The 26,778-nt window shown below is 47.0% G+C and overlaps 1 protein-coding gene across 3 annotated transcripts in view; it reads left to right on the forward strand.

Moving 5' to 3' along the window:
• The window catches only part of COL4A6 (collagen type IV alpha 6 chain), a 263,291-nt gene that overhangs the window by 206,087 nt on the left and 30,426 nt on the right, over positions 1-26,778 (forward strand). For all 3 annotated transcript variants that reach the window (XM_087859876.1, XM_087859878.1, XM_087859877.1), the window contains exons 6-21: positions 2,626-2,742; positions 5,897-5,965; positions 7,665-7,700; positions 10,905-10,967; positions 11,797-11,832; positions 12,010-12,051; positions 13,035-13,127; positions 14,457-14,510; positions 19,284-19,343; positions 20,397-20,441; positions 20,939-20,992; positions 22,231-22,300; positions 23,230-23,337; positions 24,248-24,388; positions 25,220-25,324; positions 26,383-26,543. In XM_087859876.1, the coding sequence (XP_087716002.1) occupies positions 2,626-2,742; positions 5,897-5,965; positions 7,665-7,700; positions 10,905-10,967; positions 11,797-11,832; positions 12,010-12,051; positions 13,035-13,127; positions 14,457-14,510; positions 19,284-19,343; positions 20,397-20,441; positions 20,939-20,992; positions 22,231-22,300; positions 23,230-23,337; positions 24,248-24,388; positions 25,220-25,324; positions 26,383-26,543 (1,254 nt within the window). The remainder of the gene's footprint in view (positions 1-2,625; positions 2,743-5,896; positions 5,966-7,664; positions 7,701-10,904; positions 10,968-11,796; positions 11,833-12,009; positions 12,052-13,034; positions 13,128-14,456; positions 14,511-19,283; positions 19,344-20,396; positions 20,442-20,938; positions 20,993-22,230; positions 22,301-23,229; positions 23,338-24,247; positions 24,389-25,219; positions 25,325-26,382; positions 26,544-26,778) is intronic.

The following is a 26,778-nucleotide window of genomic DNA, read 5'->3' on the forward strand; positions in this document are numbered from 1 at the left end:
AGTGAACACAGACCACTCACCAAACGGAAACTTTTCCCTTTGAAATCTGGGTTCTGAGGAACATTGCTCTTCTGGATTACAGCACATCTTCTTATTTTGTGGGTTTGGTGCCTTGCGGTTGTCAAAGAGTTACATTCTCATTGAGAGCTGGCACACACATATGTAAAATCATTAGCTAAAACCAGAAGGGGCCAAGTGTCTGAAATGCTGTGGTACTACTGAGAATTAAAAGGAGATAGAAGTTCAGCCCGGTGGCTTATCCTTGCTGACTTGCCTGGGAGAGGAAGACTTCTCATTCATTGAGCTCCTATGTAGTAAACTTAGCCTCGTGTAATTGTAACCATAAACTTTTAATTTCATTTTGAAGTTGACAACAACCCTAGGCGGTAGTATTATTAATCTCTATTTTTACGGATGAAGAAACTGAGGTTCAAGCTGGGGAGAGACAAAGCTGGGACTGGAACACAAGTCTGGCTGACTCAGAACATGCTTTATCTGTCACCTCCTGGTATCAGCTGGACAAGATGGAGCTGACAGGTCTAAGTCAAATGCCAGAGGTTAATTCCAGAGAATTCGGCTAAGGTGGGAAAGTGTGAACAGGTACCCCTTGGAATCCTGCAGGTAGAAGATATTAAGAATTCAAGCAAGGGGCACCTGGGTAGCTCAGTCGGTTGAGCGTCTGACTCTTGATTTCGGCTCAGGTCATGATCTCAGGGCTGTGAGATGGAGCCTCGTGTCGGGCTCCGCACTCCGCGCAGTCTGCTTGAGATGCTCTCTCCTCCTCTGCCCCTCTCCCCGCTCATGCTTTCTCTCTAAAATAAATAAATTAAATCTTAAAAAAGAAAAAGGAATTCAGGCACAAAACCACAGGATTGGGACCTAAGTTAAAAAAAAAAATGTGGATACCAAGGAGTAAGAAGCCAGGAAGAGGTTTTGGTGTCAAACAGAACCAAGGCCCCAGCAGTAAGTCACGTCCCTCGTACTGAGCCAGCCTCTTGTCTTTGCCTTAATTCATCCCTGGTACCCAGCTCAGCGATAACCCCTAACACGTTTGGCTGAGATATTTTAAAGCAGCGATCAGGATCCCAGGACGAAATAGACACTCCACCTGAAAGGGTTAACTGAAGAGAGTGGCACGAAGGGTATATATGTCCACGAAGGATGTGGACATGATTCAGGGCAACAGCAATGGATTGTAACGCAACTGACACAAGAGCTTTGCCGCCCCTAGGCTCGAAGGGGAAAGAAAGAATGGGGATACTGGAACTGGATACTGGATACTGGTCAGACCTGGAGCCATGAAATAGTGGCTGCTCAATGAAGACCTGTAGAGAGATGTGGCCATTGTCAGGAATATGGCCGGGGAAGGAGGGCATGGGGGAAATAAACAACCTGGTTTCTTTCTCCTCCTGTTCTTTCATCTTCTGCCTGTGTCTCCCCGTGGCCAAAGACAACCGGGAGACAGAGGGAGAAGGAGCTTAGGTGGCACTGTTCCTAAAGGTCTGCCTCCCAAGGCACAGAACTGGGGAAGGTGGAGCATAGATCTTCAAGGCAAACAAGAATAGCCATTTCGTTTGGGAATAAAATGTTGACGACTTGACTATTCTTCTGTTCTTCGCATTCTATGAGTCCCGCAGTCTAGACTCCCACTTTTGTATCAGTAGACTGTCTATCTCCTACCACCATAATAACAATGAAAACACATCAAAATGCTACGAAGCATGTTCTCGAGAAGGATTTGACAAAAGTTCGTTTCCCTAATAATTAAAAAACTTGAGTGTCGAATGCGTGGCACATTTTCCTCAAATTATTAAATATCCATGGTTGGCTTTAAAATGTGCACGTGGGAGGGTAGGAGTCGACCTTTTATTGACCCTTCCAGATTTCTGGGCTTTCAGGTCATCTCTTTGCTCCATACCCAGCACATGCCTGGCTTTTGACAGATTTTTAAAGATCTGTTCCCTAAGAAAAGGTGGGCTCTATGCACCATGGAAGCTCAACTCCGGGAAATTATTGAATTCTGACCAATTATGTGAGTAATTGCTAATTCTCCCGGCCAAACAACTGTCTCAGTAGTAAGTATGAAGAAGGGGCGAAGGTACAGAGGTAGGGCTGTGGAAAGTGCTTCTGCTCTGTTGACCAACAGCCAGCATCATTTCCTAGGCTGAGCCATAGAAAAAACAGCCCCAGGCTTTTCCAATATAGAAAGCCACGCCACGCTGCCTGGTTTCCGGTCTGTTCTGAGGAAGTCCCAAGGCCTGGCGTGATTCCCTGATGCTAACACTTCAGCTGCCAGCCAGCGAAGCCCTATCTCCGAACATCTTTGTACCGCTGGAAGACAAAGTTGCACCACCCTGTGTATCCCGTCTCTTCAGGCTTGATCCCTTTGGTTTCAGCACGGGTCTGATTAAAGCATCGATCCTTCGGGGAGCCGTCACCCTGGGCTGTCATCAGCTCCATACACCTGAGTGTGGAGGAAAGCTCTAAGAGCAAAGTTCTCATAGGGCAAAGGGAGTGGACAAGGAGCCAGAGTTGGGCAGCATACTTATTTCTCTTCCTCTGGAGCTTCTCAGGGTAGGTCGGAGTCCTACAGCTGACATGATCCCTTCTTTTCTCTTGGAACAGGGCCACCCCGGACAGCCAGGGCCCAGGGGCCCACCTGGCCTGGATGGCTGTAATGGCACTCAAGGAGCTGTTGGATATCAGGGCCCTGATGGCTATCCTGGGCTTCTCGGACCACCCGTACGTTGCAGGATCTTTGTCCATTATTTCCAATGGTGTTCTTTGCCTTTCCCTGCTTTTACGGAGACCTCGTCAAGCATCTGCATCTAAAGAATACCAGTTGCGGGGGGCGCACACACACTCCACTCCTCAGAGGGTTTTTCTTTTCTTTTTCAAATGATGCTTTTAGAGTCAGCAAGATTGTGAAGAGCCTCTAGTACATTTCAGAGCAAAGTACACACTTAGGCTATTTGACATGTTCCCCCATCAGATGACATTGGAAAATGCAGTACTTGGAAGGCTTACGTGGGATCATGGGAGCACTGATAATGACCAAAGGGCTTGGCAGGCTTGGTCTAAACCAGTGATTCTTGACCAGGGGTGATTCTGCACCCCAAGGGACATTTGACAGTTACTAGTGACATTTTTGGTTGTCACCACTGGGGCTATGCTACTAGCATAGGACAGCCTTCCCCCAACATCAAAGAATCATCTGTTCCAAAGTGTCCATAGTGAGAAAGAATTGAGAAGTCCTACTCTATACTGACATAGTTTGCCCCCTTCCCCCCCCAACCCACCCCATAACCCTCGGTTCCAGGATTAATTTTTTTAGATCCTGCTGTCACCACTTTTATTTAATTCCATTCATGCAGACAGGCCTCAAATATTTGGATCTGAAGAATCTCTAATAGATACCATGCCCTTGCAAGGCTGCTTTTGTAAGCAACTAGAAAGAGAAAAATAACACATTCAAGCCTGTTATCAACCTTACTTGACATAATCTAAGCTACTAAGGGTATCGAGGTGATAGATTTAGCTAGAAATCATACTCTTAGATTCCATAGTTACATGAATTAATTGGCATTTTTTCAGTATGTCTTATTCCAGTGCTATCCCATGTTCTTTTTTGTTTGTTATTATTAAAGTATAATTGACATCTAACATTATATTAGTTTCAGACAAACAACATAATGATCTGATATTTGTATACATTTTAAAATGGTCACCACACTAAGTCTAGTTACCATCTGTCACCATACAGAGCGATGAATTTTTTTTTTCTTATGGTGAGAACCTTCAAAGTTTCCTCTCTTAGCAACTTCCAGGTATACAATAAAATATGATTTACCCTAGGAGCACCTGGCTGGCTCAGTCAGTGGAAGATACGACTCTTGATTTCGGGGTTGTAAGTTCAAGCCCCACGTTACAGTATAGAGATTACTTAAAAATAAAATCCTTAAAATATGTATTATTTATTATAGTCACCACACTGTACAGGACATCCCCTTGACTTCCTTATTTTGTAACTGGAAGTTTATACCTATTTCTCCCCTTCACCCATTTCACCCATCCCCTTTCCCAGCCTCCCCTCTGGCAACCACCAATCTGTTCTCTGTATCTGAGATTTGTTTCGTTTTGTTTGTTTGTTTTGCTTTTGCTTTTGATTCTACGTATCAGCGAAATCATGCAGTATTTGTCTTTCTCTGTCTGACTTATTTCACTTAAAAACGTAATGCCCTCAAGGTCCATCCATGTTGTTGCAAATGGCAAGATGTGATTCTTTTTTAATGGCTGAGTAGTATTTCTGTGTGTGTGTGTGTGTGTGTGTGTGTGTGTGTGTGTGTGTGTGAGAGAGAGAGAGAGATCTTCTTTATCCATTCATCCATCGACGGACACTTGGGTTATTTCCATACCAGGGTATGTATACCAAGAAAACAAAAACACTAATTCAAAAAGATCTCTACACCTTATATTCATTGAAACATTATTTAGTTAGTATTTTACTGGAAGAGCAGCACCATTGCCTTCAGGGACCAAGTTGTGGGTGTGAGTATCCGCGTGAGAAAGTGGGACAGACAAAGCACAAGCCTCAGTTCATCATAAAGGACCTTGACATCTAAAGACCAAACCAATATGCAGCGGGGGTGGGGGTGGGGGTGGAGAAAGACGTATTACAAACATAGTATGAGCTTGTTTGAGTCACAATGGCCTCCAAACACTGCCATGGCAACAGAAGAGGAGAGCAAATCACATCTCTGTTAAGAAAATGGAAATCCAGGAAAGTGAGGAAATGCTGCCCCCAAGAGGAAGAAAAGAAATATTGAGGTAATAGACACCCTAACAGCCAAAAGGACAAGGGTAAAACCTAATCCTGTCCCTAAGCCTCCCCTTAAACCTAAATAGGAACTTGGGCATAGATTTTACTAAGCTGAACCCTTACTAACCCTGCTGAACCTCAAGTAGATATTCTGTCAAGCTTATTTGATGAAACGAGCGGCCATAAGAATAAGAGGAAACAGGAAGCGTTCGGAAAGAAGGGGCTTCAGGGACCCACTGTTCTTCTATCATACCTATGATCCTTGAGGTCGAGGAAGCCATAATTCAGCCAACTCTTCAGTCCCCAAAGTTTAGTCCTACCTCCAATACTAATCCTGACTTCCCCTTAAGTATAGGGATGCCGATTTTCCCGAGGAGGACAACATCTAGCAGACATTAGCCAACATCTGCCACTGAGACAGTAAAAAGTCTGGTTGGTAGTCAGGTTCGGCGTACTTTCAGCTGCTCTCCATGTTGACCGTGAGACACGCCAAGCCTCTTAGGGGTTGACGCTGAGGTTTTGTGGCAGAAGCACAAAGTAGAGAGGGTTTTCTCTCTTAAACCGGAGGGTCGCAAACGCCCGTGTGACCCACGACTGCAGCTTGGTTTGATATTTTTAAAGGTTTGTGCGGAACAAGAGAAGAAGAATACAAGACAGAGCCTAGATATGGCCCACAAAGTCTAAATTCTTTACTATCTGGCTCTTTGCAGAAGGTCTCTAAGCTCTGTGCTAACCAGAGGCCGTGTCAACGACCTACCTGTGAGGCATGGGGCAGAGGAGCGGTAGGCTTACGAACGATGTGTGTTACACGTCAAAGTCACCTACTTCCTCATCCCTTTCCAGACTCCTGACTTGGGAGTTGGGGAAGCAGGCTTATAGCTTTGAGACACAGCACCGTTTGGGGGGATGTACATTGCCCCTTAGCACAGCCATAGAAGAAACCACATAGTTTCAGACTTTCACTGTTGTGTCCCTATGTGATCAGATCATACTGTTAACAAAACTCTGTGTGTGTGTGTGTGTGTGCGCGTGCACGCGCATGCATTTCTTCACAAGTGTTTCTTCTTTTTTACTTAGGGGCTTCCTGGTCAGAAAGGCTCTAAAGGTGAACCTGTCCTTGCCCAAGGTACTTTCAAAGGAATGAAGGTAAGAGCCTCTAAGGCAGACAGCTAAGTAGGCTGGCTATAAGTTGAGTTCCCCGGGATTGGGCCCCAGCTCCGATAGAAACATTTCCAGAACTAGCATCTGTGTCTCTATTTAGGGAGCAGAGCGAGCTAGATTTAAAAGGGATCTGGAGCTTTTTGTGGCAGAAACACTGACAGAAATGTTTGCAACCATACTGTCGAAGAGATTTGCTTTATAGGATCTAGACCAAAACTAGGAGACAGATCAGCAAACAAACAGTTTGCATGGGTATCATTTCCTTTGACAAGCCAAGACTTATCCTGGAGGCAGATACCTTTTATCTACCCTACCACCCTTGATGTCTGCATACCTTGGTATGAAGCCACATTATGTCTCTGCCCATCTCAGCATGGCCTCTGGCCCAGGATCCTGGCCCCGCCCTTTCCTGTACCTGCCCATGAGCCCGTTACCCTAGCAGGGCCCCTGGCTGTCTGCAAAAATTGCCCATCAACTCTGCAGCTGGCTGGAAACTTTCATCTCTTCCTAGAATTGGCAAGAACCTTCTGTATTCTTGTGACTATACTCTTGGTGTATGCTACCTGGAATCCTGTGGGCGCCTCAGGAAACTCTGGTGCCCAAATGATTGACCCTATTCCCTTGCAGAGTGGGAGGTGGGCTCATCATTTCCCTGGTAGCAGATGGGAATCTATGCGCCCAACATCAGAAGGGAAGATGCACACATGTTCACTCAGCTAAGAATGGCACCTTACTGTCTTCCACCCGTGCCCAGAACCAGGAGCGCTGCAAATCAGTTTGGAAGGCAGTGATTGGGGCTGGTGGCTGAGAACTGGAGAAGGTACGGGGTTTAGGCTCTTGGCTTAGATGCCATGGCAGAAGATCGAATGGTAAGCTTGGAAAGAGCTCCTGATGGTCAGATTCGTGTTGCTCATTTTACAGATAGAAAGACTGAGGTACACTGAGACTATGTGACTTGTGGCCTCACATAGGCAGTTTACCGAAGAGCTAAAATCCAAGCAGTGCTCTTTCCATGCTGCAGAGAGCTGATTTTTTTTTTTTGACCATAAGCCAAATGGGGTAAGACTAGCAGGTGTCAAAATATAGTCATTGTCATAGCAAACATTGATTAAATGGCTTTGCCAAAAATCACGGAGACCCTGGACCCAGTGGAACACAGCAATTTCCACAAGATGGTTATATTACAGATTCATACAGTGACTTAAGATGCTGCAAAGTAATTAAAATGTAATCAGAGACTGTATGCTCTGTTGATTCTCCCTTGAAATGTCTGATTTGCATTGTATACATATGGGCACAGATTCTCTGGGGATGAAGGCACACGGGAAGGTAGCTTTGCTTTCTTCCAAAAAGAGCAAGAGAATCACCAGCCCTCAGAAGCAGTTTCTAATTGATAAGTTCCTAGCAAAGGTGAAAATTAATTACTCCAAGTAAAATATGAAATCCTGTTCAACCAAGGCTATAATATGTGTCTTCTAGAGTCCAGATTTTTCTTAGGGAAAAAAAGAAAGTAGGTGGTTGAATATGCCCAATTCATGCATTATTTAAAACACAAGACCTTGACAGAGGAGGTCCAAGCATCAGCAATGTGCTTTTCTGCACATGAAGCATAGGTCCGTTATCTATGAAATAATTCCAGAGGCTTAATTAATCTCTTCAGTGTCCTGCCTTATCTGTTTCTCAGGGGGAGCCTGGACTGCCTGGACTGGATGGAATCAATGTAAGTTGTCACTTCCGGGTGGAGCGCTCAATGTTTGGTTGGCCGTCACTGCGGGTCCCTTTGCATTCTTCTTTGCTACGGCGTTCAAAGGTCTTTGTACACTTTCTCAAGGTAACTCTGGACAGTTGAGGTAGAACGGGTCACACCTTTGACATTTTCTGGGTGAAAAAGTTCTGAGAGGGTGGGATGTGCCCAAGTTACACAGGAGGCAGCCTTTGGGACTCTTAGGCCAGGGACCTGCCTACTCCCTGTGATGCATTAAGAAAGAATTTCGCCTTTCGTTCAGCAAGCGTCTACTAACTGTTCTCTGTGCATTCAGAATGCTGCGAGTTAAAACAGAAAAGAAGTAGAACACTCTTCTGTGAAAGCTATTCTGTCTAGAAATTCCTTTTAGGGACTCTTAATAACTGGGAGTCTGTGAGAGGGCGTGAGTTGTATTAATAAGAACTTTCTGGAGTGCCTGGGTGGCTCCATCGGTTAAGCATCTGCCTTCAGCTCAGGTCATGATCCTGGGGTCCTGGGATCGAGCCCCACATCAGGCTCCCTGCTCAGTGGGGAGTCTCCTTCTCCCTCTCTCTCTGCCCCTGCCCCAACTCAAGTTCTCTTTCTCTCTAATAAATAAATAAAACCTTTAAAAAATAAGAACTTTGTATTTCCTTGAGTTGCCATGTCATTGTTGCTTTCCTTTGAAGTGGCTTTGGAAAAGCCCCTTTTTTCTTTCTTCTTTCCTATGTCAGGATTCCTGCCTTTCTTCTTTCATCCAGAGCCATTATTGAGCTCCTACTAGCCACAAGGTGCCATGAGTGATCCCTGAGACAGAGGTCTCTGCCTACCCCCCCCCAACACACACACCAAGATATGAAAAACTAGTAGGACCGTGGCATAAGAATTCCTCACCAGGGACGCCTGGGTGGCTCAGTCGGTTAAGCGTCTGTCTTCAGCTCAGGTCATGATCTTGGGGTCCTGGGATCAAGCCCCGTGTCAGGCTCCCTGCTCAGAGGGGAGTCTGCTTCTCCCTCTGCCTGCCGCTCCCCCTGCTTGTGTGCTGGCTCTCTCTGTCAAATAAATAAATAAAATCTTGGGGGGAAAAAAGAAATGGAAAAAATAATTCCTCACCAACTTGGAGGAAGAGATGCTGTCTGCCTAAAGATACATCACGGAGACTTTATATCTAAGATGGAGAAGATAGCCTCTGAGAACTGCGGGTGATGTTTGGGCTGGCCGGCAACGGGAGGAAGCTTTCTAAACAGAGAGAGCAGTGTTGGAGGAGGTAGACAAGAAACAGGATGCGTGCAAGCACACATGCGAACAGAGGTGAGTGAAGACCAAGAGCGGACGGGTCCCCAGCACCAGACAGCACTGGCTTAGAGGGTGTGTTACCTACATTTGCAGAATCACATCCACATTGTTGTCTGCCTAGCTTCTCCTAGGGATTCATTGCTCTGCCCACAAAGGTACAGTGTTCATCAACAGTGTTGACAGGCATGATCAATAAGTCCTTTAGATCAGGGAGGATGATTTGGTGGCTGAATAAGAGATTTGTGATCAGTAAGGGGACCCCAGGTTATTTTGTCAAAGAAGCGTTCTGTTTCCTGGGGCCTCTGAACCCCTACTTTCTTATGACTTCGCTTAGCCTCTCCGTCCCTTACCTATCCCCTCATCACCATCCCCCTATTTTCATCAGGCCATCCATTTTCCCATACCATCTTTCTCTTCAGATTTTATTGTCTTGCTTGTAATACTGTCCCTGGCAATTAAGTTTCAAACGGTTTCTTGTTTTCCTTCTGTGTTTCTCTTTGACCCACGGAAATGTGCGTCCTTTAATTTCCCGATATTTGGCAGCTGCCCCGCTATCTTTATATGGTTGATTTCTACTTTGATCTCCGTGCAGTTTGGGTCAACACTCCGTACGGTTTCAATTCTTTTAAATCTGTTGAGGTTTGTTTCATGGCTCAGCATGCGAAACTATCTTGGTGAATGTGTCATATGCACTTAAAGAGAATATGTGTTCTGCTGCTTTGGGGTAAAGTGATCTAAAAAATGTCCATCAGGTCAAGGTAATTGACGGCATTGTTTAGATCTTCTGTGTCCTTACTGATTTTTTTTTAATCTCGCTGTTCTATTAATTACTGAGGGGGGTATGTTAAAATTCTCCAACTCTAGTTGCAGATTTGTTTATTTCTCCTTGCAGTTCCATCAGATTTTGTTTCCTGTGTTTCGAAGCTACGCTATTAGATGCACATACATCTAAGATTGTTATGTGTTCTTGATGAACTGACTTAGTTTATCATGACAAAGTGCCCCCTCTTCATCTCTGGTAATACTCTTTGTCCCAAAGTCTACTTTAGTTGATGTTGATGTAAGTGTTTTGCTTTCTTTTGAAGTTTTTGTTTTTTATATCACTTTAATATAAAATTTTTTCAAATACAGAGCAAAGGGGAATGGATTTTGCCGGGAACACCCACACCATTAAAGTTTTACTATACTTGCTTTATCCCACTTCTATCCTTCTATCCATCTCTATCCATCCGTCAATCAGTCTTATGGCTGATGCATTTCGAAGTAAATTGCAGAGAATAGTACTCTTACCTCTAAGTACTACAGCATCCCTATCATTGCTAGACTTCAATATGTCCTTGCAGTTTTTCTTTTTATATAAAGGTTACATACAATGAAATAAACACATCTTAAATGGTACATTTGCTGAGTTTGGCAAAGACGTATTCCTCTGTAACCCAAACCCATCTTAAGGTATAGAACATTCTCATCACCCCAGAAAGTTCCCTTCTGTCCCTTCCCAGTCAATCTCTGCCCCCACCCAAAGGAAACCACTGTTCTGATTTCTCTCCAACATAGTTCAGTTTTTCCCACTCTAGAACTTTATATAAAGAAAATAATATAATACGTAGCCTTTGGGGGGGTCTGGTTTCTTTCACTTAGCACAATGCTTTTGAGCTTCATCCACATTGTAACGTATATTAGTAGGTTGTTACTTTTTATTGTTGAATATTTATTCCACTGTATAGATGTATCAGTTATTTATCAGTCCTCGTATCAGTGGATACCTGGGACAGTTCCAATTATTTACTACTATGAATAAAGTTGCTATGAATAGTCTTGTGCAACTCTTGTGGATGTATATTTTCAATTTTCTTGAGAAACTGTCTTTTTTTTTCTGACCTTCGTAAAAACTTTCCTCTCTAGGGTCCACCAGGAGCACCTGGGTCCCCAGGAGCGATAGGACCCATGGGACCACCAGGATTGCAGGTAAGACCAACCTAAAAGACCACATGATCACAGTACTCACATGAATGCTTTCCCCACCGGGCCACGGATTAAATATATAAGCCTGTGTAGGCTCTCCTAGTGGAAAAGGCAACCTCCATTCTTGGAGGATTTAAGTGACGCATTCTCTTGGAAGGGGCTGTTTGTTGTAATTATCACAGTCTTTCTGACCATCCACTCTGTGCCTCCTAAGCCTCTGACTCTAGCTCAACCTAAAGTACAGCCCAGGGATGGCAGCTGCCTGGCACACCTATTTCCACCTTCCACCCCCTTGCCCATGACAGACCCTGCTAATTAATCACACCGTCACCACCATCACCCACCCTGAACACAGAAGCAGCTTCGGAATTCTCCATTACTGCACCTTGGACAGGGCTACCTACCTATCCTGAGGATACCAAACCTATTTGCCCTCACCATTACAGAAAGAACATAACCAGTTATCCCCATGTGGTTCTGGGAAAGGCCTGTTTCCAGAATGTTCTTTCTCCGGTGCATAAAATCTCACCACTGATTACTTTGGTTTAGCTTTGCCCAAGGCCATTATTTTTTAAATGTCTAGCTTATTGGGAGGAACGATGCATGAGTCTTTCCCACCTTAGCATGGACATGGTTATCAGGCCAATTTGGGAGATTTCAAAGGAGATTTAAGAAAAGGGGGAGGGCACCATGAGAGAGGGAGCTACAGTTTGCTGCGCTAAAGCGAGAATATACTAAGGGGGGTGGGAAACTCATCTCCAGTGACTCTCCACACGCCCAGGTTCTTTTTGTCTGAACTAACAAGTGCTCGTTCCTTTCATTTTTAATATAGGGTCCTCCAGGTCCCCCTGGCTTCCCTGGTCCTGATGTAAGTATACTTTGTTTTGGGGCATTTGGCCTCCTACCATTAAGTGTTCTAGTTTCCTCAGAAAGACTCTGGTGTGGTTAAACACACTTTCTGGTGAAAGACTGAATTCCAATTTAAGTTCCTGGAACTTGTTTAATAATCGATTTTGTTTTTCCTCCCTACAACCCTGTTCCCTAGGGGAATATGGGGTTAGGTTTCCAAGGAGAGAAAGGAGTCAAGGTAAATAGATTTTGGAAAATACAATCTGCATCCCATATGCTCCCAGAAACATCTCTGGCTACACACATGTGCCTGCTCATTTTAAGGGGAATTGGATCTTTGCCTTGGGAAATGAGCATTTCCCACTCCACGTGGGTCCTGTGGTGGGATCCCGGGAGGGGCTACTTGTACACACGCCACATGTAAGCTCCTGGGGTCTTTTTCCTTCCAAATACTGTAGTCTTCCTGCTTCCGACCTATGAGGTGTGCATGTCTTACAAACATACTCTGTTGAAATCGACTCCCTCCTCCTTCCACTTGGGTACTTCGCCAATGCTCCATATATTGTGTCACCTTCCCTTTGGTTTTCTTTGCTTCTCCTCTTCCCTCCACCCTTCCTCTTCCTCCTCTCCTTCTCCTCCCGTCTCTCTTTCTATATGCCCCCTATCTCTCCTCCTCAACCTTCACCATTTTCTTCTACTTCCCTTCCCTTGTTCCCCTGTTTCTGTCTGTGCAAACCATAGAGAGATTTTGGGAGCCTGGAAGCTTGCCCTCTCCACCTTTCATGGCTGCCTCTTGTAGATCGCACTGCTTCCAAGGAGCAAATCCAGCCTCCAATGTTCCAACACAGATTTCGCTGCCTCTGTTCATGCTCTTGGCAAGGACTGGACCAATTAGAGTCTGATCACCGTTGCCAAGAGGTGGCCATTCTCCTTGCTCAAAAGCCTTTTTTGCTCTCTTTTAAATACCCTTGGATGCATGACCCTGGCAACCACGAACCTGTGGTTTCCTTTCATTCATCTTGCTTCTTCCCTCTGCAGTGCTGGTACACAATGCATTTGGCCAGGCTTATAATGCCTCCCACTCCTTGGTACCAAGCATTTTGCTTCCTTGCTGAGGCAAGGGTGAGAGTAAAGAGGCCAAAGGAATGGACAGTTTATTTGTGAATGACATCCAGAGGACAAACCTTTCTGCTTTGCTTAACATTCCCTTTGATCTTACAGGGGGATGTTGGCCTCCCAGGCCCTGCAGGACCCCCACCCTCTACCGGGGAGCTGGAATTTATGGGATTTCCCAAAGGGAAGAAAGGATCCAAGGTAGTGAATATTTAAGCATAGGAAATGCTAACCACCCTTTTCCTATTAATACCAACGTTCAACTTTGATAACCAGACTCTACTAGAAGAATAGAGGGTTCTGGGTCATGCTTTTTTGTTTGGAAATGAGGGTAAAGACTTCTTTGTTGTCCCCTGTGAAAAGCTTTCTAAAAAGGCTGTGTTTGGGTGCATGGATATGAGTGTGCCTGGGCTTCTGAACATTTGTTTAAGTACTATTTTCTGTGTTTTTGTTTTTCAAATTCAATTATCAAGGTACTGAATAACTTAAAACAAACATTAAGTAGTTGGGGTTTTTTCCCTCTTAACTCCCAAACTCTCAATACTTATGTTGTCCCCAAAGCACTGTGACAATACACATAGGGTATACATGCTTGCTTTTAAGTTATCTTTTTAAAGAAGTTATTTGCCCTCAAAGCTTGACCCTAATGTATACTGTATAATGTATAATGTATACTGTCACCAAGTGGCAGTAAATGCCCTAATTCGCCTGATACGAACTACCGAGGCTGAAGTTATAGACCTGTTTAGCTGAGATATGTTATAATCTCTATTTCGATGTGAGTGAGTATAAACCTCATAATATTCAAATGACTGTATGCTATTAAGGCGGCTAGATATCTTTCAGTAACCTGCATTCCCTTCCTTCCTAGGATTCCCTTAAGAGTTGTGATTCTCGGCTTATGATCAAGGGACCCTGGTGGGGGAAGGTGTTTACTCCCATTTCTTTAATTTTGTCTTTGTGGAAGCAACAGCTCCAGGCCCTCTTCCAGTTTACAGAAAGTAATCATTAATTTGGGAACCATTTGGGAGCATGTGAAAGATTGCCTGCCTCCCTGATCATGCCCAAACCTTAGGGAGCCCTTCCATGGCACAACTAGGTAAATTAGAATATCCAGGAAAAACAGATTACAGTGTTATGGGTCCCCATCCAAACTGTAATTGTTACTCTTTTCCCCAAACTGTTGATTTCTTTGCAGCCCAGAATTTGCAACAAGAAATCACACTGAACGGCCCCTTCCACTGGAGAGACAGCAGATGATCATCCTTTCTGTCTCCCAATTAGCTTCAACATTTGAGATTCTGTTTTAAACAGTTTTCATTCCCTGCCATGGGCCTTGGTATTTCCCGTACCACAGGGGCTCCCCAAACTGATATCCTGGTGCAGGTATTAGTTGGGGATTCTGGGGAACTTATGCCACGGGATACCCCCTTGGTTGTCCACTGCTCAGCCCAAGAAGCTCAGGGGAGCCATATCCTTTATGTTCACTGTTTCCTGCTGCCACTCACTAATCTTTGGTTCATTTTCCAGGGTGAACCAGGGCTTCCGGGTTTCCCAGGAATAAGTGGCCCTCCAGGTCTCCCAGTAAGTTTCCCCGTTTGGTCAACATGTATTCAAGGACCTGCTTGGACAAAAGCTGTAGCAGTAGCAGGCTAACAGGAAGACCTCTTCCTGTGCTGATTGTAGAGTGCTGTACCATCTTCATTATTAGAAGGCATTTAAGGAAATGTTCTTCTTTCTCAAACCCGTGGGGACATTAGCATGGTTCTTCACAAGGCTAGTTATTAGCTCTTAGCAGTTATTAGCTCAAGCTCTAGAATGAAAACAGACCTAAGATTGACCTCTGATTTCACCGATCTCTAGCTATGTGACCTTGGACAAGTTTCTTAACCTTCCTGAGTTCCAGCTTCCCTCCAAAAAGGGAGGGGGGATGATAATGGTGTGGTTATGAGGATTAAATGAGACAATATGCATGGGAAAGGACTTTGCGTGCCTGGCACGTATCAATTGTTCAGTGAATAGTACTTAATCTTAGTAATCCTATCTTCACTCTCCTATCTGCCATTGTATCTTAGCGTCTTGCACTCAACATATACGTTTTGAAGGATACCTAGGTGCCAGGCATTCAGCTAGACAACAGTGAATAACAGTCAAAGACTTAAAAGTTCTTGTCCTTGAGGAGAGTTCATTCTAATGGGGAAGTGAGGGAAGGAGACACAATGAGCAAGTAAACAAATGAATCAAGAACAAGTTTGTATCATAATAAGTGATACATAGAAGGTTAAAGAAAGGGTAAAGTGATGGAGCGTGGAGTGAGAATGGGGTGGGCTACTTTGGGCAGAGCGGTCATGAAGGGCCTCTCTGAGGAAGTGCACATTATGAAGAAGTAAATCCCGTGAGGATCAGGAAGAGCATTTTCTGCCAAAGGAACCACAAGTGCCAAGACCCTGAGGTTGGAAAAAGCTCATGGCTTTGGAGCAAAAGCAAGAGAGCAAGCGGGTGGAATAGAGTGAGCCAGGGTCAGAGCCGCAGCATGGAGCCCTTTGTAGGTCGAATGTGGCTTTTAGGTTCAGTGGAATGGGAAGCCATCGGAAGGCTCTAACTTGCATTTTTTTAAAGATTTTATTTATTTCTTTGAGAGAGCGCCTGAGCGCAGGGCGGGGGGGGGGTGAAGGGGCAGAGGGAGAGAGAGAAGCAGACACCCTACTGAGCAAGGACCCCCATGGGATGCGGGGCTTGATCTAGGACCCTGGGATCATGACCTGAGCAGATGCACCCAGCCACCCCTTTAATTTGCATTTTTATTAAAGGTTTATTTACTTATTTTAGAGAGAGTGAGAGAGAGCACAAGCTGGGGGAGGGGGAGGGGGAGAGGGAGAGAATTTCAAACAGACTCCCCGCTGAGCGTGAAGTCAGCCTGGGGGGGGGGGGGCTTGATCTCAAGACCCTGAGATCATGACCGGAGCCAAAAAGAACCAACCAATGCTGAACGGACTGAGCCACCCAGGCGCCCCCCTAACTTGCATTTTTAAGAAGATCACTCTGGCAGGGGTTGGGGGTGGGGGTGTGGAAGATGAGGGGAGGCTGAAGCAGCAAACAGAGACGACTACATCAGGCCAGGGGAGAAGAGGGGACAGTTTGCACTCTGGTGATAGCAATGAAAATGAAGAGAAGTGCATGGATTGAAAATGTAAAAAAAAAATAAATAAACTTGTTATTATGGAGCATTTTAAACAAATACCAGGAAGAGAGAATGACATAATGCTCCCGCTGTGTACTTATCATTCAGCTTTGACATTTAACAACTCAGCCAAGCTGAAGCAAATAACAGACTTATTTCAACATAAAAGACTCCAGTATTTCTGAGAGATAAGAACTTTTTAAAAGCATAGTTACAGGGCCCCTGGGTGGTTCAGTCAGTTAAGTGTCTGACTCCTGATTTCAGCTCAGGGTCCCGATCTCAGGGTCACAATCTCAAGGTCGTGAGACAGAGCCCCATCCAGGCTCCCCCTTTCCCGGTTCAAGAAGCCGCCCTAGTAGTGCAGGTGGGTGTAGCCATCTCCCCTGGCTCAGCTGGGGCCATGGGGAGCCGGCTTGGGGTCGGGGGAGAAGCTTGGGCAGAAGGGGGCTGCATGGTGGCCTGCCTCTCAGGCGAGCATACCTCTGAGGACCCGTGGCTGAAGTGGCCGTCACTGGGCCGCGGGGCTGACACCCCCTGGCTCCAGCCTAGCGATCTCGGCTCTCCTGCCCCTCGTACCACCCACCTCACCCCTGCCTCAGGAACTACGTACCCCCCCACTCCTGGCCACGTGGCTGAACTTGAGTTTTTGCAGAGCCACTAAATATGCTTGAACCAAAAATAGCAGGAGACCAGGGCCCTAGTCAGTAGCCAGTAGGCCTCGCAACAGCTAAGCTAGGGCTCTAAAGAGGCTTTCCTGGACGTGGGTGAGAAGGAGTTTGGGAGCAGTGGGTACAGGACAGAGAGCTCCTGGCAAGCCCTGACTGTGATGCGGTAGGGTCCCAGGACATCTTGCTAGAACAACTTGGTCAGCAGGGCCCTGTACGGTGCCTCCCTGCACGGTCTGGAGACAGACTGAACCCACAGCCCAGTATCTTGCCAAGTCACGTCTGTTTCATTGGCTTTAACCTCCCCCGCCGCACACAAAGAAGTTTCTTTGATTTTTTTTTCCTTCTTAAACTTTTTAGGTATTTATTTTTATACACATGGTAGCACAAGCTCTCTGAGAAAGCGAGAGTCCAGAAACCCTCTCTGCTGTCTTTCTTTTATTTATTTATTTATTTTTTAAAATTTTTTTTTAAAAGATTTTATTTATTTGAGAGAGAAAGAGAGAGAGAGAGCATGCAAGAGCAGGGGGGAGGAGCAGAGGGAGAAGGAGAAGCAGACTCTCCTGCTGAGCAGGGAGCCCGACGTGAGACTTGATCCCGAGACCCCAGGATCATGACCTGAGCCGAGGCAGACGCTTCACCGACTGAGCCACCCAGGTGCCCCACCACCCCCTTCTGCTTTCTGAAGCAGGAGGACAAGGTCCTCTTGTCTTTGCAACTGCGGGCAAGACAGGTAGACTGCATGAGAGTTCCTGGACCTGCTTCACTTCTTGCTTTGTTCTCTGGGTCATTCTGTTTAATTCAACAAGGACGTATGGAGCGACCTTGTGTGTGTTTGGCGTGCAGTAGTGCGTCTTAGAGGAGATGGAAGTGAGTGTGGTGTAGACCTCCTGCTTACAGACTTCCCTTCATGAGCCATCTCCGTGCTGATAAGAGTCTGGGGCCGTGCGGGCTGCCACACCTGCCGTGGACAGGTCAGGGAAGGCTGCATGGCGCCTGGCTTTGGAGGCCCAGAGACGCGTTCCACCGGGTGGCAGGATGCCTTGGTTTCCAATTTGAGATGCAGCCCTAAGATTTCAAATAAATTTGTGTTCAGCTTGACCCACAGGCCTTTCAAATAGAAATCCTATTCAGCGTGGGGTCTGAGCCATGTGACACACAGCTATAGATGAAGAAAAAAAAGAAAGATGGGCGGGAACCAAAGTCTGCTTTGAACTAGACCCTTCCCAGACGCGCACTCCACCCTCCACCCCACGATAAAAAGCCACACACACAAAAAAAACCCTACATTAAAAACAACAACAATCAAAAAAACCCACTGGGGCTTAGAAAGCTAAGGGCTATTCAGCCCACTTTCAGTACCCATGGGAATGCTCTGAGTATATAAGAGGAAGAAAACACTGGAAGTGGGATTCAAGCATTGGCTGCACAACCAGCTGAGGCAGGTCACATCAAGAGGGTGACAGGAGAAGCGACACAACATTTACTGTCTTTCACAAACTCACATTCGAGAAAGCGTCACTGCCTCCTTCACTCTTACAATAGGCCTAAATGTTGTTTGCCAAAACCTATGCTCCAGAAATTTCACGTTTAGGGGCGCCTGGGTGGCTCAGTCGTTAAGCGTCTGCCTTCGGCTCTGGTCATGATCCCAGGATCCTGGCATTGAGCCCCGCATCGGGCTCCCTGCTCTGCGGGAAGCCTGCTTCTCCCTCTCCTACTCCCTCTGCTGGTGTTCCCTCTCTCGCTGTGTCTCTCTCTGTCCAATAAATAAATAAAATCTAAAAAGAAAAAAAAATTCCACATTTAAACAATAACAACAAAATGCCCATGGCAACGAAGCCCTCACCTCCTGTGAGCAGGGCAAGAGGGGCTGAAGACCATCTCATAGTGCCCTTTGGGGCGCTGCTAGGGCCCGCAGGGCCTAGACCACACCTAGAAAGAAATAATCCTTCCCACCGAAAAGGATGATGTAGCCATCATGCCTCCAAAGGGCAAAAGCTCTTCCCTCTAGTATTGACCCCCAAGGAGTGACACAATTCTTTGTTCGAGGGACAAAGAAACAAGCTCCTAGGTGGTAGAAGGCAACCTGTTTCTCATACAAAGGGCCTTGGAATGGAAGTTTGAAGACCTGGCTGGCTCATCCATTCTGTAACCCATACAAGATGCTGAAGTGTTCCGAGTGTTAGTCGCCCCGTCCACTAAACCAATGAAGTTAGATATTTAATCATTTCTATGCTGGTACTGCACGTGGCTATGAATACATGTAATCATGTTCAGGGGGACAAGACATTACTTCTAAAACCAAGAGGGAACCTTGAATGAATGGTCCAAACTCTTCTTAGGCCCTATGGGCTTCTCAGACAGTGACAAGAGACAGTGTGGTGAGCTCCCCCCCCCCCAATGGCAACGGCATTGATTCCAAGTTACCTCCCTGCTTTGGACAGAGCCAGGAGACTTATGAGGAAATGGATGTTATAACTTGTGGTTTCTTTTTTTTTTTTTTTTCTGTAGGGATTCGGAACTGCTGGAGAAAAGGGAGAAAAGGGAATCCCTGGTTTGCCAGGACCTAGGGTATGAACCTAGAATGTTGCTTGTCCAGGCCTGTCAGGTTATCCGGTCCTTTGGGTCCATTTTTTGGTCCTGTTCACATCTTTATGTTGTATAACTGGATGGCCACCGAAGCTTCTCTTATTTCTCTTCCTCAACCTTTTGCCAGGTCCCTCAGACCTCCTCCTTTTCACTTTGCCCCCATTTCCTTGACTTAGTGGCTCTCTTGAATAAGGAATTGCTCCTCAGCTAACTTCTTTTCCTTGTCATTATAGAGAATTGTCTTCTGGGCTAATGATGGGGTGAGCGTTGTCTTGCCTTCACTACCTTCTGTCCTGGGGGAACATGGGCTAGGGTGCAGATGTTGTAGAAGTGACAGAGGACCAAGTAGAATTTTTATAGGACGGAAACAAGCCTGGGATGGTCTAGAACATAGTGAGTGACATTTGCAGTCAACGATTTCCAGTAATAACCCCTCTTCAAGCGGAGAAATAATTGTTAGCCTTCGTGATTCTAAACGCTTCAGGCACTTAGGTGTTAGGCTATAAGCAATTGGCCAACCTTAGCCTTAAAGAGGTAGCAGTTAGAGAACGGTGATTTTGGCTTAGTCACAAAGCTCGTTAAGAATCGTTTGAGTGTTCAACAATGTTTGCCCTTTACGCTGCCATTTATTTCTCTACTTTTCTCTACTCCCTTGTCTTAAAAAGACATAATCACCAGCAAAGAATGCAGTTGGGGTGAGAGACAAGAGGCCCTCCCACAATCTATTTAAAAATGTCATGACTTGGAACTAATGCAGACTAAGTATAATACCACCCAGCCTTTCTACCAAATTCCACCCAGTACTTAAAATGTTTCCATTTATTTTGCTCTTTAAAATTGCTCTGTGTGGCTATTCAGCCTGATGGATTAGTGCTTAGAAAGAAGTCATTAAGCTAGGTCTAGGGACATTCTCTGACCTGATTTTAGGAGCTGGCTAAGTTCTGAGCTCAGTGGGAAAGCTTTGTTATGTAGGTCTATTGGCTTTTTCTAGTGAGGGCTATTAATCTTTCTAAGGTGGTTCCATTCTCTTTACAGGGTCCCATGGGTTTAGAAGGACTCCAAGGCCCTCCAGGGAGTCAGGTACTTTTGGTTAATTTCACTAAAAGCCTGCATGTAACGTTCTCATCAAAAGACCCCCTTGCTTTACTTAACATGGCCATCGGTTCAGAGGGAGCCACTGCTTATAATACAAATTGTCCACTTCCCTTTGATGGGTATAATCTCAGCTGCTCTCTTCTTTTGTCTTCACCCACAGAGCTGAGTAATCCAGTGTTGACCAATCCAGTGCTGTGCCATGGTCCTACTTCTTTATTGTGTTATCAGGCGCTAGGCAGGCCAGCCTGCTTGTATTGTATCCCTAGCCTTGGGGCCCATACACCTTCTAACAGGCAAGTTGGCTACCTCATGCCATATTGCCTTCTGGAACATTGTATATGCTCCAGAGTCAGGTAGAATCCGTGCATACCCTGGAAGGCCAACCAAGATCCCTGTGCCATTTTGCCCTGGTCTCGTCCAAAGACCAGTCCCTCTTATGCTATAAGACATTCGACTTAGTTGTAACTGTGTTTCTGTCACAGGGCAAGAAGGGGTCCTCAGGTTTCCCTGGGCTTAATGGATTCCCAGGAATTAAGGTAATGTTGTTGGGAAGTGAAAATCCAGGATTGGGGTGGTGGAAGGGTGAAGAATTCCCATAAATGCTGTTTAGTCCATTTGGCCGCTCTAAGAAACTATCACAGACGGGCTGGCTTATAAAAAACAGAAAATTATTCCTCACAGGTCTGGAGGCCAGAAGCCCGAGATCAGGGTGCCAGCATGGTTGAGTGAGGGTCCCCTTCCGGGTCACTGACTTCTCACTGTGTCCTCACATGGTGGAAGGGGCAAGCTAGCTCTCTTGGCCTCCTCTTATAAAGGCACTAGTCCCAATCGCGGGGGCTCAGCGCTCACGACCTGATCCCCTTCCAAAGGCCCCACCTCCTAATACCATCACTTTGGGCATTTGGTTTTCAAAATGAATTGGGGGCAGGGGGGATGCAAACACCTGGACCATAGCAAATGTCTACCTATGAGATGAAGTATTCTTTCACTATTTTAACACTTTAAATGTTACTCTTTTCATGCGAAGTGCATGAACCCTACTCTGAGCACACAAAGCCAATGAGCCCTCCTTACCTTAGATACTGCTTGACCAGAGGTAGACTAACAGCAAGGGGCAGGGGAGGGCTGCGGGAGCAAATCCATCTCTACAAGGAGGAACATTCTACGACTGACATCGTTTACAACAGCCAAATTTTGGTTTTATGGTTGTTTTTAAATTCTCTACAGACAATGCATCCCCTTATCGTCTGTACCAGGGACAGGCAGCTCCTACCACCCCACCGGGATATGCCACTGTATCTGATTCTCATACCTGAATCCCCCTTTTGGGGGACTTAGGACTCCTTTGACTTCCTCTGCCTGAAATCACCCACTAACAAGGCCAGTGACGGTAGCAGAGTCCTGGGCCTGCTTAGAGTGGGGGGAAAAAGTTGAAACTGCCCCTTCCTTTGCACCTCTTTGGTGCAGCAACGTTGTCTATTTTTGGGATCTGTGTCCCAGGCCCAGAAGCAGATGATCTGGGAGTCAGGTTGCCAAATAAAATTGGGATCCCTTATTTTTGACAGGTTTGCAAATTGAGCGTCAGGCCCCTGGCCTGCTTTGCGCTGCCTTCACCTGTAATTTATTGGACTGTGCACCAGTTGGCCCTGGGAATCGAGTTGCAGAAGGAGAAAGCTTTCATTTTCCCGAGGAATGGCTTTGAGGGCACATAGAGCTTGAGCGATAAGGTCACAGACAAACATTCATTTGTGTTTAACCAACTGAATCTTTACAGGGTGAAAAGGGTGGCATTGGCCTGCCGGGCCCAGATGTTTTCATCGATACAGATGGTGCTGTGATCTCAGGTGCAACTTTTCATTGATTGGAGTGAAAAATAAAGGACCGGGGATCACATTCTATAGTCCCTGTAATTGTTAAGAGGATACTCTGTCAGCCATTGGATTGCTGCTAAAGCCAATGCCCTCAGGGGTCCCTCAGGGGTCCTGTACTTGGGAAGTGAAGCTAACTCTAATGTCTTTGGGCAAAGAAGCCAAGGCCTACACTCTGTGTTTGTGCTGGGTCCACTAAGACTAGGGTTTTGGTAGAACTGGGCCTGGGCTTGCTGAAAATTGATATCCTCACCAGCAAGGCTGACTTCAGCCTGATACTATGGGACCCTTGGGGTCTCATCTGCGTGATCCCATGCATGCTTGGGTTTGACAATTGCATAGGAGGTGGGAAAGTATCCAACTGTTCCCACTGCCTTCTCCCAACATCTCTATGCCCCGTGTCTCCAGCGACTGCTTGCTTGGGCAAAGGCTTCTGCTACTGTATCTCTTCTGCTTCGGTCTCTGAAATTATTTCTCCCCTCTCATCCTCTCTGGCTCATGTCCTGTCCAGTAAACTCATTGAAGCCCAGGTGTTAATGATTGACAGTGACTTCCTGGGAACCTATGGGCATAACATGAATAGTAGACTTCAACACCTTAATCCAGATGGTAGACGTTTAAGGCATGACAGCAGGTTAATAGTAGAAGAACGTTCCTAGTACTTACCAGATCTTACCGTGGAAGGTTAGCCCCGGCCAGACCAGTTCTGAACACTAGTGGAGCCTTAGCTCCAGTCGGCCCATGATCACGCAAGGCCATTAGCATCTGGGAGACCTGTGAAGGGCAAGAAAGAGACTTCTACCCTGAGGACATCTCCTTGCAACCCTTCTTAGGCATTCGGTGGCATTTGTGGTCCTCCTCTGGGTTTGCTTACTGCTTTTTTTTTTTTTTCATCACAATGCCAGGTTATCCTGGAGACCCCGGTATGCCAGGCCTCCCAGGACTTAAAGGAGATGAAGGCATCCAGGGCCTGCTTGGCCCTTCTGGCGTCCCCGGCTTGCCAGCTTTACCAGGTGAAACAAATTAACCCACCCTTGCACAGACGCGCTGGTGCCCAGCATGCCCTTCTACACCCCTGTCTGGTCTGGGTACAAACGAAGTCAGAGTCAAAGGAAAGGTAGGCTGTAGTCACTAAGTTCCAGCACCAGCCCAAGGCTAATGTATATGATAGGACCTGGGCGAGCAGCTTTCCTTCGGCCTGAATGACAGAGTGTTGCTAGGCAATCCTTTTGGGGTTTGCAGCAACCAGAGGGGGCTGTGTTGGGCTGCTGGAGCCCTACCACTCTTCTGTGTATTTGCCATCCCAGCTGATGCTTGCCAGCAGGAGCTAACAAAAGCCCAGAGGAGAGTTGGTACCCAGACCCTCACTCCGTGCTTAACTCACACACTAAATGGCCCTGGAGCCAATGACTGAAACCACCACTGGAGGAGCGCACCCCTATGTCATTCTGCAGTATGGAATAGAGAACGGCCGTGCCAGATTCCCAGAGGCCATGATGAGCCCAATATAAAGCTTCAGACAGGGCTTTGAAAGGCATCCGTTTTTAAGTTCCTTGGAGATGGGCATCTGTAAGGAGCCCTGTGCTTTGAAAGCAACACCTTGGGGGGAAGGGTAGAGCTGATCCCACCACCGAGTGTGAAAAATCACAAAGAGGGAGACTGGAGACCAGGTTTCCCGCTCAGGTTCGCCACCAAACAGCTCTGCACCCTTGACCATGTTTCCCCATGTCCTTGGGCCTCAACTTCCCAGGAGGTTGGGCTAGATGATTCCTAAGGACCCTTCTAACTCTGACGCAAGAGAAGGACAAATGGTCTCCCAAATTCTTCCCTTGGAGTGAGTTTCCAGTGTATGCCGCTGATTGGAACACCCCCGGGACAATAGGATGACGCGATTAGCATTATTGTGTGGACTTATCCTTCCAGGTGCCCCAGGTGCCCTAGGGCCCCAAGGAGTTCCAGGTCTGAAGGGGGACCAAGGAAACCCAGGCCGCACCACAGTTGGGACAGCTGGGTCCCCTGGCAGAGATGGTTTGCCAGGCCTGCCCGGCCTCCCGGGGCCCCCCGGTAAGTCGTTCATTTCTTTCTTCGATCTTGAGACTCAAGTGCGATCAGGACTGCAGAGCTCATGATTCTTGAGGGAGAGAGCATTTCACAGGAGAATAGCCAGGATACATGATGCTGCCACAGGTGAGCAACCAGAGCGGTGAGAGCGTACGTCAAGGAGCAAGAAGCTCAGGCAACCGCAATGCCCAGTCGCTCCCTAATGCCTTCCAATTTGTGGACTCATTTCATCCCACCCTCCGTTGTTATCAGCCCCTCTGCCTCTGGTCTCGCGGCTCGTGAAGAGGCAACATTGGCTCTCTCAAGCTTCCCCTGGTCCTCAGGGCTCCAGTAGGGTGGGCTCGGAGCCTGAGACGGGGGAAGCCAAGCCTGGGTCCTCAAGAGGGTTGCTCAAAGCCTCGACAGGCCTTATTCTCCTTATGTCTTCTGAGTAGGGGATCCTAGATTCTAAGAGAAAGGCTGGTCACGGGCCCAGCATATTTCGTTGTCATCTAAGCCCCATGACCATGTCATCTAAACCCCAGGAAGCTTGTACCCATTTCCTCTGTTGTCCCAAGAGCACTTTCTGGGGTAGATATTGGGACCGCTGACTTACTGAAGCTGGCTTGGTCATTCCTATGCCCTCAGTGTCTAGTCCAGTGCCTGGAACGTAGTAGCCCTTCTGTAAGTCATAGTAGAGTGAAGAGGGCCGCCAGGCCATAAGACTTGCCTCAGACATTGGGTCCCTGTCCCTGCTTTGGTTGCTGACCCTCAAGGACACAGGCCTTAGCCGCTGAGCTGCTGTGCCGAGTCACACGTGACATGACCATCTTTGACATTTCCCTTTTCCTGAAGGTCCAGCATTTGAGACTGGAACCCTACAGAACGCAGAGCCAGGCTTCCCTGGTCTCCGAGGAGAACGAGGTCCAAAAGGAAACCCAGGCCTCAAAGGAATGAAAGGTGATTTTTTTGTCCCCTTGGGTTTCTGTGTTCCCCCAAAATCCTTGCAGAAGGCTTTCTGGGGCACGAGCAGACCGAAGGCTTTGGGGACCTGAACAGAAGCAGTTGGGGGTTTTGATCAGGGATTTGATTATAGGACTGTTGGCAGTGCTCCATATTTAGGGCTCGGAGACTGAGGCTGGCAATTGAGGTCACATGGGCCGAAGTGGCTCTCGGGCTCCCCTTCCTCCTCCTACCCCATCCGCCCGCAGAAGCTGTGGCCAGCAGCCCCGGCTGTTAGCCAGCACACATTGCAACCCTTGCCAGTGCACAAGGCCAAAGGCCAGAAGTCACTTATCATTACCTTCAGCCTGAAGGAAAGGACTCTGAACAGGTCAGGCCCTGGCACTCCAAAAAAGCCAGCTGGCTCCAGGAAAACAACCACAGGTCCCCACAGATGGTAAAGGCTGATCGATTAGCACAGCCTTCGGCGGCACGGCTCCATCCATCGTCTGGCGGCCTTGGGGTGGTTCTTGTGTTGCACGCTCTGGAAGGCCCGATGCTAAAGCGCAAATAAATCAATTTATCTTAGTTGCAGCCCAGGCCAAGGTGGGGGCAGAGGTGAGACTGCTGGCCAAGGAGAGGTTTGGGGCTGGCCTAGGGGTTTCAAGTACCTGAGATCTTTCCCCTTCTTTCGCAGAATGAGCAGCTCTCCTCAGCCACAAGCAGAGCAGTCCTCACTTCCTCTCCCCCTTTCTCAGCGCCACCTCCTAACACGTCCCTACTTACTAGCGGAGCTAGTTCAGAAGTTTTTTTTTACAAGTTCCATCTCTGTTGTTCAGCTCCAAGGAGGACTATTTGGAGGGAAAAGGAAGGGAACTGTAAGCTTTGACTTAGGATGTGAGCCTGGGCCCTTCCCTGATTCACTACGGAGCTAGCGTACTTCCTGAGACCTGTCACCAGGCCTTCTGGATCCCTCCATGGGGTTGTTCAAGGCACAGATCCCCACGGTGTCCTATCATCCTTTTTCTTAGAAAGGTGGTCCACTTTGTTTAACCATTGTCTTCTTTTCCCCCCAGGGGACTCGGGCTTTTGTGCTTGCGACGGTGGTGTCCCTAACACTGGACCACCTGGGGAGCCAGGCCTGCCTGGGCCACCCGGCCTCATAGGCCTTCCAGGCCTTAAAGGAACCAGAGGAGATCCAGGCTCTGGGGGTGCACAGGGCCCATCAGGGGCTCCAGTAAGTCTTATCCAACCTTGGCCCCGAGGGAGCACTGGGAGCTCTCCAGGGCCCCTTACACCCGCCCCAAGCGCTTTCCTAAAACCCAGGAAAGAGAGATGGAGAGAAAACAAAGCTTCAGGGTTTGGATCTGTAGTATGAAAAACCAAAGTCCCCTTCTGCATTGACCTGACTATGTTCCCTCCATCCCTCCCTTCCTTAATCCCTCCCTTCCTCCCACAAAATCATTTGTATT

This window comes from Ursus americanus, chromosome X (assembly GCF_024610735.1).
Source record: "Ursus americanus isolate L20-20 chromosome X, mUrsAme1.1.p, whole genome shotgun sequence".
Taxonomy (NCBI): Eukaryota; Metazoa; Chordata; class Mammalia; order Carnivora; family Ursidae; genus Ursus; species Ursus americanus.